The sequence below is a fragment of the Perca fluviatilis genome, chromosome 24 (genome assembly GCF_010015445.1).
Source record: "Perca fluviatilis chromosome 24, GENO_Pfluv_1.0, whole genome shotgun sequence".
NCBI classification, from domain to species: domain Eukaryota; kingdom Metazoa; phylum Chordata; class Actinopteri; order Perciformes; family Percidae; genus Perca; species Perca fluviatilis.
In genome coordinates this window covers 11275002-11292471 of record NC_053135.1, presented here as the reverse complement: position 1 = coordinate 11292471, position 17470 = coordinate 11275002, and the positions used below count along the sequence as shown (strand labels likewise).

The following is a 17470-nucleotide window of genomic DNA, read 5'->3' as shown; positions in this document are numbered from 1 at the left end:
AGAGTCCATAGCAACCAGTTCATGTGTTAAATTTGTTATTACCTAGTGTGCTTTGTTGAATGGTCTCAATGTTTTATTGTTTTATTTCATGTGAATACTAGTTTACTAGAGGAGTAACTTAGTATTTGAAGTAATGCAGTAATGCAGGAAGTGTGCGTTTAGTTTCCATGCTTATTGTGTTTCCACAACAACGTTAGTGAGTAAATCTACTGAAATGGTCACCTCACCATAACAGAGGAGTGTGATGTGTAAGATGAGAAAGCAGAGGTTAACTTAAGCCATGTATGTCATGGTTGTAAAAAAAATAAACAGTGGCTAATTGCTATCTGTACATCTTTGCCAAGCGCAAACCAGTACAGAAGTCATTAATAATTTATTGGGTAGGGTCATAGCTCTTATCTCAATCATTTTGGATGGTAATAGAAAAATGTATTGCTGGCGAAGGGAGGGTCAATTCTATTTTGACTAAAGATCCCCAAATTCCTCTGGTAGTCCCTTAAATAACAACGAGCAGTCCCTTAACTAACTTATTGCTCACATTGCTCTTCTCTCATCGCATTGACAAGGGAAATGTAGTTCTGCAGTTTTACTGCTAGCACAAGTAGATAGCACAATGATGGCACAAGTTACTAAAACTCATATTTTGTTTCACTCTTTCTGCATTTTGCAAGTGCTTTGCTCGCCATCTGTTGGACAGATAATAGTGTAACTAATACAAAAATCACAAGTATAATAATAATTCTAATGAGCCATAATAACAAAGGCAATATGCAGATATATGTTGTAATATAGGCCTAATATTAAATGCATAACATGTTGTATAACAATATTATAATATAACATACATGCAACTATTATTAACCTACCAGTAGTTGTTATTATGTGATCTGAAAAAGTAGGCCTAGTAAATATTTGTTTTTGCTTAGAGTGCTGTTACAATAATAATTGGACCAATGGTTGTAGTAAAAATATGACATTTAAATTATTTTTAACTTAAAACTAAATGTTAATATTATTTTTCTATTCGTAAAGGGGCTGTAGGCCTACTTGCTGCATTATTGCTCCCATTAGAGGCATCAAAATTATTAAAAGTTGATGGCAAAATGATCTCACCACAAGTAAACATTAGTACTATAGCAGTCTAGGTCCTCATGTAGTTGCTATGGTAAAATTTCCATTTTTCTGAGCATGTTTTTCTCATCCATATTGGATTAGACATTGAGACTGAAATTCCCTTGGATGTTCACGTTCAGGTTATCCATTTCCGGCATCATATATTGAGTTATCCTAGGTTTGTTCCAAATGTTGGTATTTCATTCATTCAAAAACTCAAATGATTATTTCCACATAAGACAGATGAGTTGTTCATTATTTTATTTGTCAGAAAATACCCTGTGTGAATATTAACTAACCACAAGTCTACAAGATTAAATCAGTCAGTGCAAGAAAGATTGCATAGCCTTTTATTTCTAATGACAACATGGCATCATGACTTTGCGTAAATATATGAGATCAGTCTGCTAATGATGAACTTGTTGGAACCTGAAAACACTGAAACATGAAGACAGCAGGATTTACAGTTTATAAAACATTTTTAGCATATACAGTATAGGCTATAAATAAACGGAAACATCAGATGGATTATAAAAGCTGTGTCAGAGTGAAGGGTTGAATTGGGGGTACCTATTGTATAGACCTATTTAATACATGCACTCCAAGATTAAAAACACTAAAATTAATTTACAGAATTATAATGCTGGTCTATTCCTGAGCAAGGAAAATGGAAATAATGAGAAAAAATGAAAATAGATTTGATCAAATCAGAGGCTTCAATAGTGGATGTAGAGAAACAGTAAATCCAATAGATGGCAGCAGTGTACCACAGATCAAAATTAGAGAATGCATGAAACAAAAAAGGGAAAATACACAATCATAAACATATATATTTAAAAAATGTTAGTCTACATTGATCGATTTCAAAGAACAGCTCCGTTCGTTTCTGAGGTCTGAGATGTCGACCTGCTGAACTTTGACCCCGACATCCACTCCTGTCTGGCTTTCCGCGGAAGAAGTCGTGTCATTTTGTTCCTGAACTTCACTCCTACGAAGGCATAGAGGAAAGGGTTGATGCAGCTGTGGGACAGAGCCAGGTTTTGACTTATATACAAAGCCCTGTCCACTGATTTCCTCAAAGCACAGTCATAATTTATCAGCTTAGCCCTCAGGAGTGTTTCCACTATCAGGACTATGTGGTATGGCGTCCAGCACAGAAGAAACGCAATCACCACGGCTATGATCACCTTCATGGCCCTGTGCTTCTGGAAACCTCGAGTGCGCAGCAGCCTCGCGATGGTGACGCTGTAGCAGGCTATCATGGCACCCAGAGGGAGCAAGAAGCCAAAAATATGGCGAAACCCGCGAGTGAAACTCCTCCATAAGGAGGCGCTGCCGATGTGAAAGGATTCTTGGCACATCATCCCCTCTGAGTTAGGTAGCTTGGAGGCATCGTTGAAAAGCGCAGGCAGAGCGAGGGCCACACCAAGGGCCCAAACTGCTGCACACAGGATCCGGGTGCACATCCTCTGACGACTCTGGAGACTCTCACTGGCGTGCACTATCACAAGATAGCGGTCAATGCTAATGCAGGCCAGAAAGAGGATGCTGGTGTAGAAGTTTGCTTCTTTGATGAGGCTGAGGAGCTTGCACATTAAGTCTCCAAAGATCCATCCTTGGATAGCTGCAGCGGCCCAGAATGGGAGGGTTAGGGCCATCAGACCATCCGCTATTGTTAAGTGAAACAGGTACACATCCGACGGAGTCAGCATCTGTCTGCTGGTGCCAATCACCCACCCCACTAACAGGTTCCCAGGTACTGCCAGGAAAAAGATGGCAATGAGGATGAGACACAGGGTCAGCGCTGCTGTAGGAGCCAGAGGTTCTGTCCTACATGATATCTTCTCTGGATCCGGAACGTAGGTTGTGTAGTTGTTGTGGATGGTTTCATTCAGTTCATAATTCTCAAAGCTATAGATGAACGACATGACTATGGATGGAAAACAGATAGATACTAGTACATTATCATAGCATTACAAAAACTAAATGTTAATATTATTTTTCTATTGGTAGAGGGGCTGTAGGCCTACTTGCTGCATTATTATTAAAAGTTGATGGCAAAATGATCTCACCACAAGTAAATATTAGTATAGTAGTCTAGTTCCCAGCTTCTGCCATGTTTAAATGTTTGCAGAAAGAAAGCAAAATTTGAAACCCTGTATATTCTGCCTCATCTGTTCAGCAGCCTATTCACATCGTAAATAATTACTGGACACGGACAATAGCCTACTATACTTAAAAAGAGGGGTTAACAGCAAAAAGAGGAGCATATTACGTTTGCAAACTTTACAGCTATTTCCCACAATTTAGGGCTGCCAAATTTGCGTTTTGCAGCTTTAAATTAAGCCTAGGTAACTTTTTCTAAACAGCAGCCATTATGCCTACAAGTGACAGTTTGGGGATAATGGTGAATAATTAAATGTAGAGAAACAGCACAAGTAGAGAACAGGACTACCTACCATGATGACCTACTGTACTGGTCATACCAGACTAAGTAAGGCTGTAGCAGCAAAACCCCTGAATGTTTTAAAGATGCATTTTATTGTTTATTAATTTAACTTTTCATTTGTACCGAGATGATTTGGTATTTTTTTTTTTTAAGTTACTCTTCCTTTAATACACACACATTTTCTATAGTTTCCACCTATAAGAATAATTTATATAAATATATTCGGAGGCTCACCTTCTGACTTGGCCGTAGCTTTCAAAGATGACAACAGTTCAACGACCAAATGTGTGCCTCCTTTTAAGTGTAATATAATGTCTTTTTTTATGGGTAGTTGACCCAATATCCTGTTTCCTTCCCCGATATGATACTACGTCATGAACTGTTTGTGCTGCAATACAACTTTCTAATAGGGTTGGGCATCGTTTGGATTTTAACGATTCTGATTCCAATTGCGATTCTCCCTTTCGATTCTGGTTCTTATCGATTCTCGATTCCGGTTCTTTGAGGGGTGGATTTGAAACGGGTCACATGCTTATTTCAGGAAAGTTTTATTTTGATTCAATGGTGGGTTGCAGTTTTACCGGGATTTTTCAATGTAAAATAAAGCCACACTAGAGCACCGCTTACTGTGCTCCGTGGCTGTAACACAACAAGCGCCTGGTCGCTACGCAAACCAAAACTCGCACATGTTAAATTTCGAACCCATGATCGGATTTGAAACCAAATCCTGCAAACGATTCCAATAAAGAAAAGATTCCACTGGAATCTAAATTTTTGAAACGATTCCAAGTAGGAATCGGTTCTCGATGCCCAACCATACTTTCTAACAGACATTTTATTACATTAGGAAAAGCACAAGTGTAAATAATAAAATGAGGAAGTTAGGTCATTGGACTCATAGGAATACATGGTTAGCCATGTGCTCCTATCCAACCAACGATCGATTCCAAAAACAGAAAAAAAAACACTTTCAGGCTCCTAAAAATTCAAATTAAACACAAATACAAAATTCTTCAGTTGAACTGGTCACACCTGCAGGTGGGGTCGCAACTACACATTGCTTTGTTTTTAAGGGCCACAAGCCGAAAAGATTGGGAACCCCTGGTTTACAGAGTCATGAATGATGATTTTAGCAACAACTAGAATATTGCCTTTTCTTCTCTCCAAACAACACATCAAAATCTCTCAATCAGCTAAAATAAAACCTTTGAAAAAAGAGACATCAGAATAGTAAACAGTACAAAATAAAGTATGGCCTTTGGACTCGACTTGAATATTTTTGATGCTGTAAACTGATTGATACACTGAAAGTTATTTATTGTTGTCCTAAATGCAAATGTTTAGGAACAACCATTTCTAACTCACGAGATGTCCCAGATAACGTGCTGTGGCCCTGTTGCAAGTCATTGGGTAACGCGGTGTGTGGTAAGGTGTTTCCTAAATCAGCAGGACAGGATGTCAGCTGTGACACTTTCTGGAAATTCTATATTTTGTATTCACTTTTGATGTTGCAAACGTCCGGCATCATTCCCCTGTTTGGATCCCGCCACCGGTAAAAAAATAATCAGGTTGCTGTTTTTATTGTTGTTATTTCTGTGATTTTGTTGAACCATCAAGCATCAGTCAATATGCAGAGAAAAGAAGATAACCACACACATCAGTAATGACAGGGGGAGCAGGCTGATAGAAGGCCGTCACTGACACACTCCTCTCAAGCTTAAAGTGAAGCTAATTGTGTAGCCAGACACAAAGGTATCTCCTCTACCTCCCATAAGTCGTCATAAATCACATCATTCCAGTTCTGAGAGCTACGATGCTCAAAACTCAGCATAGCGTGCGTGTTGCATCACGGCTATCTTCCCTACACCTGTCACATAACTGAGACATAAAGGCTCCACACCATCCTACAGCCATCAGGAAGAATGACAGTGCCCCGACGAGAATGGCCAGTTTTTGTTACTTTTATGAACAGTAAGACAACAAACTTGAGTCGGAATAAAGCACGAAGCTAGAGTGAATGGCAGTGTTGTTTTCATAGTTTCATGTCTCCTTATAGTAGTTCTATTCAGAGTTCTGGGTGAAAAGTCATATATTATTTCAGATAAATTGAACAAAGAATTCAGAATTTATTGCTTAAATTAAACAATTCCTCTATAGATATATATGTGTTAGCCTGGCTCCGCCCTCCTACGTGCTTCCGCTCAATTTTCATTTCCCTTCAGTACTCTCTGTACAAATGAAAAGTAAGAGAGTGTGGTAAGACCAGGATATATATGCGTAGCCTATATACAACTATAAATACTTCTGATCTTATATCATACTTACAAAAATATCATCAAAAATCCTAAAACTAGTGGCATGTTGGGACGGGGCATGTTGTGCCAACGGCGCGACACCTGTATTTACCCTCACAGTCATGCCAGGCTAGACTTTCTTTTAACATGAACGTGAACAATAGAGTTTAACTTGGCACAAACATGGATGTTCTTGGGAAGAGGCGATACGGTCCTGCCCAACCCCTTATCTAGAAATGCTTGTCAAATGTGGATTTTTTTCATCCTGTTCCAGCGAAGAGGAAATGTTTTTCTCTTATCTGTCATTCTATCTGCAAACATTGCATGCAAATGTATCGTCTCATCCACATTTTCTTTCTTACACAAAAAAAATGGGGAGGATTCCTGCCAACTATAAGGCTGTAATCCCTTTAAAATGCCCAACTAAGCCTGGAATTCTTTAATTAATGTTGCGTGTGAGTTTTTTCTATAAGATAACAATTTTTACAAGTTTCTTTATCTGACAAAGGACTGCCTTTTGGACATTATTTTGCTATGACCACCCTGATGCTCTGTCAGCTGTTTGTTTTCTGTAATAATTTGAGATATGTGTAATATTTTTTCCATTTTTAGATAATATCATACCTCAATAAGACTTAAACAAAAAGTACCAATACAGCAATGTTACAATGCTCCATTACATGTAAAAGTCCTGCATTCAAAATCCTACTTAAGTTAAAGAAGTATAATCAACAAAATGTGCTTAAAACATCAAAAGAAAAGGTACTCGTCCCCCTGTGACTTATGTATAATCATATGTTTATCAGTGTTTTAAGCCCCCAACGTCAAGGCAGCGCTGCCTGAAAGGCACTAGGATTAGGCAATGGTTATGGTTATGGTTAGGGTTAGAGTTAGGATTAGGTGCCTTGAAGTCAACGGTCGCAGCGCTGCCTTGAAGTCGATTAGGCAATGGTTATGGTTATGGTTATGGTTAGGGTTATGGTTAGGGTTAAGGTTAGGGTTAGGTGCCTTGAAGTCAACGGTTGCAGCACTGCCTGGAAGGAGACTTTGGGGGCTTAAAACACCATTGAGCTTATCATATGACCGAGATTTGCAATATGCATCAATTTGCAGTATCATTTTACTGTTGTAGCTGCTCGAGGTGGAGCTAGTTTTTACTATTCCATACAGATAAAGATAGATACAGATAAAATAGTTTAATCCTGTGGTTTCCAGGGGTTAGGCCCCCTCTAAGGTCACAAGATAAATGTGAGGGGTTGTGAAATGATTAATGGGCCAGAAAAGAAGAAAATAGTTCTGATACACAAATATGTTTTCATTTTTATTTAATCTAATCTTTTGTTGTAATATATTGGATACTGTTACCTCTTTAAGCCTCAAACAGTTTTTTAAAGGAAACCAACAACTAACACTGCTTTTTTTGTAAGGGGTCACATTAATCTCAATTAATCAAATAATTATTTAAAGTTAATAGAGAATGAAAAAATGGTTAAAATCATACAGGCTGTAGTACAGTCTTATTGGCGGCTGTGCGGCAGTGCTACTAATGTCGTTTCGAGTAACAACATAACATCCTTTAACCCTCCTGTTGCTTGTCATAATTTTTTTTTTGCTGGAGTTGGATGGGACCCACTTACAAGCCTACACTGCCCTACAAAGCAAAAAGGCAGTAACTACGCAGAGTGCAGAACTGAAAAAAATGACTTTAAAGTTATCCTGTCATCCAGCTAAGTAGTTGTAGGTAGATTATTGAACATGTGGCTGTTTTTGTTACTTTATAAAAGGCTTATTCTTTGTACATATCAATCCTCAATTTGATATTTTATTCTTTTTTTTTTTTTTTTTTTTTTTTTTCCAAACCAAAACCCCCCCCCAAAAAAAAAAAAGGCAGTAACTACTAAAATATAATAATTATTTTTTTTTTTTTTTTTAAAAAAAAAAAAAAAAAAAAAAAACAAAAAAAAAAAGCAGTAACTCCAGATTCTCCAAAAACTATTTTGCCACAACTTGGGCTCTGGGTGTGTTAGATACACTGTATTTGAAATAATTGGAACCATTTGTTTTCCTGAACATGGATATACCAAAACCAAAACTAATTTGACCATTTTAGGTCAATATTTTCCACCCAGAAGCTGTTCTGGTGCTGAAACGGCTGCTTAAAGTCTCACATTGCTAAGCTGTATCAAGGTCTAAATGGGGACAATTTATTTTGAATAGGACCACATTATTATGTATCGCCTGTTAGCATAATGCTATCTGAATGGACCTCTGAGAGGAAGTCCTGCCCTGGCGGCTGACAGGTGTTTATATTGTGATAGCCTAGTCTCTAAATGTTTAATCTGTCACTGTTACTTATCATTCTCCGGGTATTTTCTTTTCAACGCCAGTTCTTCTTTCCACGGCTTTGTGCCATCTCAAACAAAATTTGTGTTAAGTTAGAAGGGTGAAATCGCAAATGATCGCGAAATCAGCTGTGTGTTCACCATGGAAACAGTAACTTCACTGCGCAGCAACACAGTTATTTTTTGTTAGGTAAAACATAACAAGAATACAGTAATGGATGTTACTGTACTCTTGCTTTGTTTCACTAGGGCTTTTTGCAGTTACTGTACAAACGACTACCATTTTTCTCCAAAACGACACACATTTGAGATAAGATGTTTTGTCACATAACAAAGGATGTCTTGAATGTCATGAAAATGATAATAACTCATTTTTGACCAAAAATGCAGTTACTGCCTTTTTGCTTTGTAGGGCAGTACATTGGGTTGCTAATTTTGGCAGGAGTGTACGTCAAAACAACAGCAAAGGCAATATTAGACATTCCTTGTTTCCACCTGTGTCATACACTTTGTGACAAACTCGCAGCGAAACAGAAAGTATGGGACAAGTGGGTCCAGCAATTACCCTCTGTTTACAATCCAGGCCCCTATGTGACTGTGGAAGAATGTCAGGTAGCATTTCGTTGGAACTGTCCCTTCAGACATTACATACCAAACAACCCATCTATATGCCTGGAGTATGCATGCGTGTGTAAACTGGAAAAGCACCTGACGAGAGAATTAGGGCATGAAGGTGATATAAGACATGGCAGAAGGACTAAATGGTCATAGAATTAAATGTGATCATTTGTTCCTGTTAAGACGTCCTCGGTGAGGAACTGCTAAAAAAAAGGAAGCTTACCATGTTGAGGACAGTAAGACAAAACAAACCAAAGCTTCTGTAAGAAGATATTAATTCACCAAAAAAGAGCTTTCTTTAAAATGTTTGGTCAATCAGGGATTTTTATGGTAATTTGCATATTTTTTCAAAATAAAGGATATTCTGGATGTATAACGGGGGTGGTGGTGGTGGTGGTGGTGGTGGGGGGTGTTATGTTTTATCCAAAGGAGTATTTAGGTAGTCAACAAAGGGACATAAAGTACCTGACACACAAAACTGGGTGATATTTTAATTACAATCATTTTCTGGAGGTTTAAAGGAGTGTTAGTAACGTTGAAGATAACAAGAGGGTTAAAATAGTCATTGAGTTGATTTAGTGAACGCTAGTTGTGTTTCTCGTTTATTTTTGGCACTGACAATACAGTAGTTCCTTTATTATGTTCTTGGACTTCTTCTTTTACCAAACCGCTCAACTGAAAAGCTCAGAATGACTGATTGATGTGCTGTCAATGCATGTCAGTCAACCCGTATTGTGTTGGTGGTGACAGCACATACAGCCATTACTGTCAATTATTTTGACATGACTTGTAACTAGACTGGCGCCTGTTTAGTTATGTTTAGTTTCACTACTCCTCGTATCATGTTAAATGAAACTTTATGTCTTTATTGTTGTCTGTTTTTGTTTGATAGGTGAGAACAATATAGTTTTCAATCTGTTTCACTACATCTAGTATGAAATAAACCTAGTATTTTTTTATACAGTCTATGGAATAAATCAATGTGGATCAATCAAATCAAATTACCAAAAATGACAGTGAACACAGGGGTGTAGCTGATGTGATGCGAGGTCTAACAAAGACTTACTCCTATAAATATTATATAACAGATAACTAAATAATGCTTAAGGGGTTTATAATGTGTTTATTTTGGGGGTTTCACAAGAAGAGATGACTGAAATGTGAAAGTCGTTGTCAGCCCACATAAATACATTTTCAGACACTCCAGAGATTTTTCTCCCTCTTTTGATATTGGAACAATTTCTGCATATTTACTATGTTAGAAAAGAGCAATAACATGAACTAGAAAATTCCGCAAGAAATTTTGACAGTGTGCCTACTACTTGGTGCACATCCAAATAACACTAGCTAAGTATTAATAGCAAGTATTAATAGCAGTAGCTGTATTGACGTACATACAGTAGATCACACTATCACTGAGAGAGAGAGAATACAATTGTTCAACAATAGCAATAGGGAATGGATGGATGGGCTTCCAAGACACCACAAATGCATACAGGTCAAGACCAGAGTACAGCGTAGTACCACTTACCATTTATTTTTATTTTTTATTTCTCACAATGTATACTTCCATACTTTGTCTGGTGGGTTTAGGATGCTTAAAGTACTGATTATTTACATGAAGTCTGGTGGATTTAGGATTCTTAAAGTACTTATTATTTACATGGAGTTTGGTGGGTTTAGGATGCTCAAAGTATTGATTATTTACATGGAGTCTGGTGGGTTCAGGATGCTTAAAGTGCTGATTATTTACATGGAGTCTGGTGGGTTTACGATGCTAAAATTTGTGTTTATATACATGGAGTCTGGTGGGTTTAAAGACGCGAGCCTTAGCAATACAATATATATATATATATATATATAAAAAATACCCCAGTTTAGCTTAAATTTGAAATACATACAGTGTTGTTTTAACGGTGAAGTGTTAAGTGTCTTAACCCTTCAGAGATAGACCTTTTTAAAACCTATTTAAGACCTTTCTGTTTAACAGAAACAGCTATCAAGTAGCTAGCACTAAACCCACCAGACTCCATTTAAAAAACAGTACTTTTAGCGTGTATAGAGCCAACATATTTTCACATGTAAATCAGTAAACTATGTGTTTATTTCAACCAACACTAGAGTTGTGATGGTTGGAAAAGTGTAGAGAAGAACAAAAACGACTTTTCATAGTTTTATTTGGTTTCTGTCGACTTTGAATGAAGTGTGTTTTATGATGCTAAAATTACATTATTTACATGGAGTCTGGTGGGTTTAGCAAACGCAATTTCGCGGATGTATTTATGTTTAAAAAAAGAAAGGTCAACCTCCTTAGAAATCCTTTCCATAATGTTGTCAGACACTTAGAATAATATAAATTCAATTTTGTTTAAAGATAAAAACATTGTTTCGCGGTTATTCTAGGTAGGATGTCATAAAGAAAAACTACACTACTCACAATCATAAGCGTAACAGCAACGTCTCTGACTGGTGGAGATGTGTGTGTGTGTGTGTGTGTGTGTGTGTGTGTGTGTGTGTGTGTGTGTGTGTGTGTGTGTGTGTGTGTGCGTGTGTGTGTGTGTGTATATGTGTTTGTGTGAACAGAGTACAGACAGCTCCCCCTCCTCACCAGTATGAGTTCCACCAATCAGAGGCATCACTGTGGGATTGTTCAGGATTGTGGGTAATGAAGTACTTATCCAGTCAGTTGGTCAGTTAGTCCATCATGACATTATGATAGCTGACAAATAACACATCTTCTCCTTCCTTCCTCTCCTACTCATCTCTTATCATCACAAGAGAGATAAAAGTCTGGCAAACGCATTGATGTGGTTTTATGTTTTCTTGTCCTCTACTTTTCTTCTCCTCCTCCTGTGGCAGTACGTGTTGCTAAAGTGATTCGACAATGGTTGAGTGAAGGTCATCCTCACTACAGGTACATAGTTAATATCATTAGTTACACCTAATCTGAGCTACCTTTACTCTGCTGTTCTGCATGTCCTGTAAAGAGAGGACAACACGGCCTACAGTAAAGAGTATCCATGATAGGAGGTGTGTGTGTGTGTCAGAACTTGTTGCTATGGTGATTTCCACAGTGAGGTAGTAGAGGAGGGAGGGGGAGACAGTATCTTCCATGGGTCAAACATGTCCATTTAATGATAATTATACCTCTTAAGTTTGTTCTGTAATTCAAAAACAGGTAAAAAAAAAGTTGAAGTCCGGTGGATTCCATAGTTACATGTCTGCGACCGGCACAAAACTTCCTACATTTTGACCAACAATGATGTATGAAGAGTGAAAACTGTAGGGAAGAGAGCAATTTGTTTGGAAATAAATCAGAGAATCGTACTACAGCTCCCCCCTCTGTCCTCCCCTCTAACTCTGAACATTCCGGCCACATACACACACATTGGAAAATCTGAAACGGTCTGAAAACTTGACGATACATAAACTGTGATTTGGTAGAAACCGTGCTTGATATCAGAATGCCCATTCAGCCCAATAAACGCCAAAGTCTTGTCTTCGGTTTAAACTTTTCATTATTTTTCTAGATTAAAGTATGTTCCCATCAGTAACTTAGACAAAAAAACATGGAAAATAATAAAATCGTTTTTGCAAATTTTGCAGGTTCCATCAACATTTTCTAATGCGATACTTCAAAATGCGTATAAAAATACTTTGATGGAAACATGACTTGTGTCAGATATGTGGACAATTTATTAAAGGGGAAAATCCCATGAATTTGAAAGTACATTTGAGAAGCGTGCACAAGGAGGCTAACCTAGCTTACCTTAACAAGGTAAAGGAGAACCCAAAGCACCCTTTGCTCGAAACCGAAGCTAACCCCAGTACAGGGCATGGATGTATGTTGATTTAAATAAAAACAAATGAAAAATGCACTTTTAAAGAATCTGGGTCTGAATAAAACAGCATTAGATTGAATGACATGCCAGTCAGTGAAACCACAGAGCGTGCTATCTTCAACCAGAGGTGGGTTAAAACTCTGCTGAGCTGCACTTTCATTGTTTAGCGTTGCTTTGAGGCTTTGCAGTATTGGGATATAATGATAGTGCCTCTTCTGCCCTCTATCATTGTACCCAAGTGAGATTTCAACAGGCTGAACATAGTTAAAGTGTGTTTTGTAATACTGCAGCCTTCGATGGTGCGTATTGTTGTCCTCCAGGAAACATGGTGTAAATATATGCGACACAGACCAGGTAACCAACAGGGAACCATCTGCGTCCTTCCAGATATTTTTTTTCATAGTTTCTATCGGCAGTTGGTATAAGCAGAGCAAAAATTCCATAGTTCCCCCATTGGATTCCATAGTTAATGTCTGCGACCGGCACAAAACGTCCTACATTTTGACCAACAATGATGTATGAAGAGTGAAAACTGTAGGGGAGAGAGCAATTTATTTGAAAACAAAAAATCTGAGAATCGTACTACAGCTCCCCCCTCTGTCCTCTCCTCTAACTCTTAACATTCCGGCCACATACACACACATTGGAAAATCTGAAACGGTCTGAAAACTTGACGATACATAAACTGTGATTTGGTAGAAACCGTGCTTGATATCAGAATGCCCATTCAGCCCAATAAACGCCAAAGTCTTGTCTTCGGTTTAAACTTTTAATTATTTTTCTACATTAAAGTATGGTGATACAGCATGGCTCCAAAGAGGGGTTGTTTTGAGTGATGTTAAGCGATTTCCTGAAGATTTCCCATTAAAGTCTATGGGAAATTTTGTGCCTTTTTTTGTTGATTTCGTGAAAACTGTGCGGCAAATCCTTTTGAAAACACATAGCACACCATTCCCAATCATTACACACGTTTTGATGTATTTTGTGTGCACGTGTTGGCAACGCTCCATGACTAGTAGCGGGGCACTTTAAAGATGGAGGTGCAACATGGCCGCCGTCAATCGAGTGAGTCGCTCGCTGTACAGTATTTTTCTACGCGTACGAGAATATTTTGATTAGTTGGAGGAAGTAATTACACATGAATGAGTACATATTTGTGAAAGAACAAAGGGGGTTTTGCTAAGAATAAACTCAAACAATTACACAATCTAGGTTTAAGTCAACCGTTTTTTATGTTTCCTCATTCCCCAAAACATCAAACAACACCTGATTAAGTGTCTGTAAGAAGAAGCAGGCACAGAGCCAGAAGTAGAAGGAAACAGAATTTCAGACCCATTGTTTCAACACAAATAAAATGTATATGATTGATATGAGGAACACATCAAGTGATGCTGTTGCACGAAAACACTGAACCAACTGGTTAACGGGATGTAACTTACTTTTGCATACCTCTCAAGTCTCATGCATTGGGCGTGAGACACACGCATATTTACCTTGCACATACTGCAAGGTAAATAGAATTTAGCTTCTGCCCTTTTCCACTCTGTCAGTTGGGCCCTGCCCTCTGAGTCCGAACATTCCATCCCATACACACTAATGTAAAAATGGCAGAAAGGCATTTTTTCTTAGCCTCAAAGAAGACTAAAGATTTCAAAAAGTACTAATGGGATTTGAAAGTTGAATACCAACCCTGAATGTATGAAATATGTGGAACGTTTTAAAGTTTGAATGGAGTTTCTCGGTGAATGTATGAATGAGTAGCTAGCAGTTGAAAATGTATGAAAATGTGTCAACTTTGAACATTCAGTCCATCCGCTTTAATGCAAGGGGGTACGCTTCGCTTCAGAACTCGAACCACCTTGTTTAATTCTAAGTTTCTCCTCGTAAGGAAGACTTTCAAATGGCTTTGCCATAATCGGGTCGACAATATTAGCATTGTCTGCCATCGTGTGCAGTTTACTAGCTGGCTAGTTCACCCCTACAACACTAGCTGAGCCTACTGTATGAATGAATGAATGAACAAACGATCTAACAAAACAATATTAAACTCGAAGGAGGAAATGTGGGAATTAGGTTAAACTGAAACGAGGAATGTGTGATGTATGATGAAAATTGGCTAGTAATGTCGCCAAGCACATACCAAGAAATAGGTTGCAGCAGTTCGTCTTCCAACAACACTTGCAAAATCCACGATGGGACTGAGTGAGCTGAGCTCTGACTGCTCGAACAGCTTCGGCACTTTTTATAGTACAAAATCGCTGTCAATCAAAACGAGATGCAGCCTTTCGACAGACCCTCCACGCAAACGCCCAGCGTCCAGGCCAGCCCATATACCCCTGACTGCAGACCCACAGACCTCAATGTGGGCGGAGTTAAACGTTTAACCCCACTGTCACTACCCGATGTGAGTCGAGTGCAGATGTGAATTGCGCATGCGTCACTTTGTGACAAGTAGCCTACAATATACTGTCTATGGTTTTGAGCTAACGTTAGCAATCAAACAATAAAAGTTTTGAAATGACTGCTAGCTAAGATGCTAACGGCATTTTGAGCTAATGTTAGCAATCAAGTAGCCTCCTAGATGCTAACGGCATTTTGAGCTAACGTTAGCAATCAAGTAGCCTACTAGATGCTAACGGCGTTTTGAGCTAACGTTAGCAATCAAACAATCATAGATAGCTAAAACGTTTTTGAAATGACTGCTAGCTACAAGTTAGCAATCAAACACAACAAAGGCTGTCACTTGAATGGCATTTTGAGCCAACGTCAGCAATCAAACAATCATAGATGGCTAAAACGTTTTAGTTAGTTTAGCTAACAGCTAATTCAGCTAACCGCTTGCTGACAGCTAGATTCAGTCTAAAATAACGTTAAGTCAAACTTAATGGGAAAAGAAGACTTTACAGTAATAACAATAAAGACAAGTATTGAGTGATTGTATTTTAAATGAGCACAAGTAAAGTAGAACTGACGTAGCTAACAGCTGTTATATATGTTAACGGTTATTTTCAAGTTTTATTTTGAGGGTCTTCTAAAGTTATTACATGCTGTCTCAGCTAGCGGTTAGCTAGCTGTTACCTAAACTAACGTTAGCTTGCCTGTGGAGGCTAACCGCTACAATGTTTGAGAGTGGGCGGGGTTAAACGTTTAACTCCGCCCACATTGAGGTCTGCGGGTCTGCAGTCAGGGGCTTCTCGGCCAGCCCACTCCTACATTGAACCCCAGAGACACTGAGCGTCCGTAGGCGGGACATAATCTCAGCATTTATCCAATGACTACTAATGTCTACTTTCAAAGCACTGAAAAAAACTGCTCAAATCAGCCCCATTGAAGTCCGTGGACGCCATAGCCTGACAAGCCAGACCCACATCAAGATGTTGGGTCTTGGAACTCACCATTTGACAGGGCTCAATCTGAGGGGCGGGATAAACGGTTGTCTTTCAAATTCCTTCTGCACGCAATAGGATAGCGCTACAACCAGGCAGAGCAACGAAGAAGGTAGCAAAGCTAGTTGATAGATTAAACTTTTGTTGTATCCGGTCGGCAAAACTCCGAACACATCTTCCTTTTTTAAGAATGTTTTCTGTGCTGTTCTTTGTTCTTTTCTCAAATAAAAGCTTAACTCCAAATCTGCCAGAAGACCGCTGTTCCTAGCAGCAGCAGCCATAAGCCCGCCCACACGATGTGATTGGCCTGACCAGAGTTTGGTTTTTCCAGCTCGCAAGTCAACGGAGAGTGCCTCATTGACATATATATTAATGGACCAATAGACCCCGTTGCTCTGGACGGAGACCAGTGAAGGCTATTAGAAGCACTTTTCCGGTGATGGCCAGCTTTACTGCGCAGCCTCCAACTGACAGAGACAGCGTAAATGTGACGTGAGCAACGTGTCTGAAAGTTGTAAGTGTTCTGGTAGCTGTGCCAAGAGAAATCTCAATCATTCCCAATCTTACAGAGACGGAGAGTGTAGGTATATGTAGGGAGATAACATAAGCACAGGCTAATTATTGCTAACTAACATGCTAGTTAACATTAGTAGCTAATTAAAGATAAACAGCTAACGTAAGTCGAAACTGCCTGCGAGCTTCTCCTGTACTATACGGTAATTCCTCTACTGTGCGACAGTAAGTCACTTGGTTATGACACAATCGTTAGCCTATTTTTACAAAAGCGTCTGCTACGGAGCCATAACGTGAGGTACAAGGTAATGGAGCCTTTTATACGTTGTTGTGTTTCTTTCGAACTAAACAATGGACAAATCGAGTCTTTAAACGCTTCGGATGTAAAGTTATTCTCAGTCAAGTGACGTAAAAAAAAAATGGCGGTAAGCGGAATGCTAACAGGAGGTGATGGCCAGTTAGCAACAAAATGGCGCCATGATGGCTCGAGTTCTGAAGCGAAGCTTACCCCCTTGGAGTGCCTAGACCCTAGACCCCCCTGGCTGCAAAATAATTTTGCTGCCGCTAGGGTGCGTATAGATTTCTAGGCTATGGACGCCAGGCTTCAACAGAGAAATACACTGAGACGCTACGGGAATGTTTGAGATGGGAATCGAGTAAGCTGATTCTGAACCAACTCAACTTCGAGATGAACGTAGTCTAACGCATTTTTAGTCAATAAAATGTTAACACAATAGTACATATTTGACCATTACATTTTAGACATTTTAGGGGAAGCTGAGCTTCCCTTGCAGTCTTAAAGATTCGCCAGTGCCTTGTATTAAGTTCACAATTACTTACTTGGTAAATTAAAGCTGTTTCTGACATGTTGCTGCGAATTTAGTACAGGCAACATTGCGGGTCTCCTAATAAT

The 17470-nt window shown here is 38.8% G+C and overlaps 1 protein-coding gene across 2 annotated transcripts; it reads right to left on the bottom strand.

Annotated features, from left to right (window-relative positions):
• Nucleotides 1–1357: 1357 nt before the first annotated feature.
• On the bottom strand, nt 1358–17467 carry LOC120554141 (C-X-C chemokine receptor type 1-like). 2 transcript variants are annotated; one of them, XM_039792778.1, is made up of 2 exons: nt 17398–17467; nt 1358–3043 (listed from the first exon to the last, which is right to left on the bottom strand). In XM_039792778.1, the coding sequence occupies exons 1-2, from the start codon at nt 17450–17452 to the stop codon at nt 1977–1979; spliced, it is 1122 nt and encodes a 373-aa protein (XP_039648712.1). In that variant the 5' UTR covers nt 17453–17467; the 3' UTR covers nt 1358–1976. The 2 variants fall into 2 exon arrangements, with proteins under 2 accessions (XP_039648712.1, XP_039648713.1); XM_039792779.1 differs by lacking the exon at nt 17398–17467 and adding an exon at nt 3797–3940.
• Nucleotides 17468–17470: the final 3 nt, after the last annotated feature.

Coding starts and splice junctions, on each gene's coding strand:
- LOC120554141 (XM_039792778.1), bottom strand. CDS start 17,452: ATGTTGCCTGTACTAAATTCGCAGCAACATGTCAGAAACAGCTTTAAT. Junction 3,044..17,397: donor AAACAGCTTTAATTTACCAA/GTAAGTAATTGT, acceptor TTCCATCCATAG/TCATGTCGTTCATCTATAGC.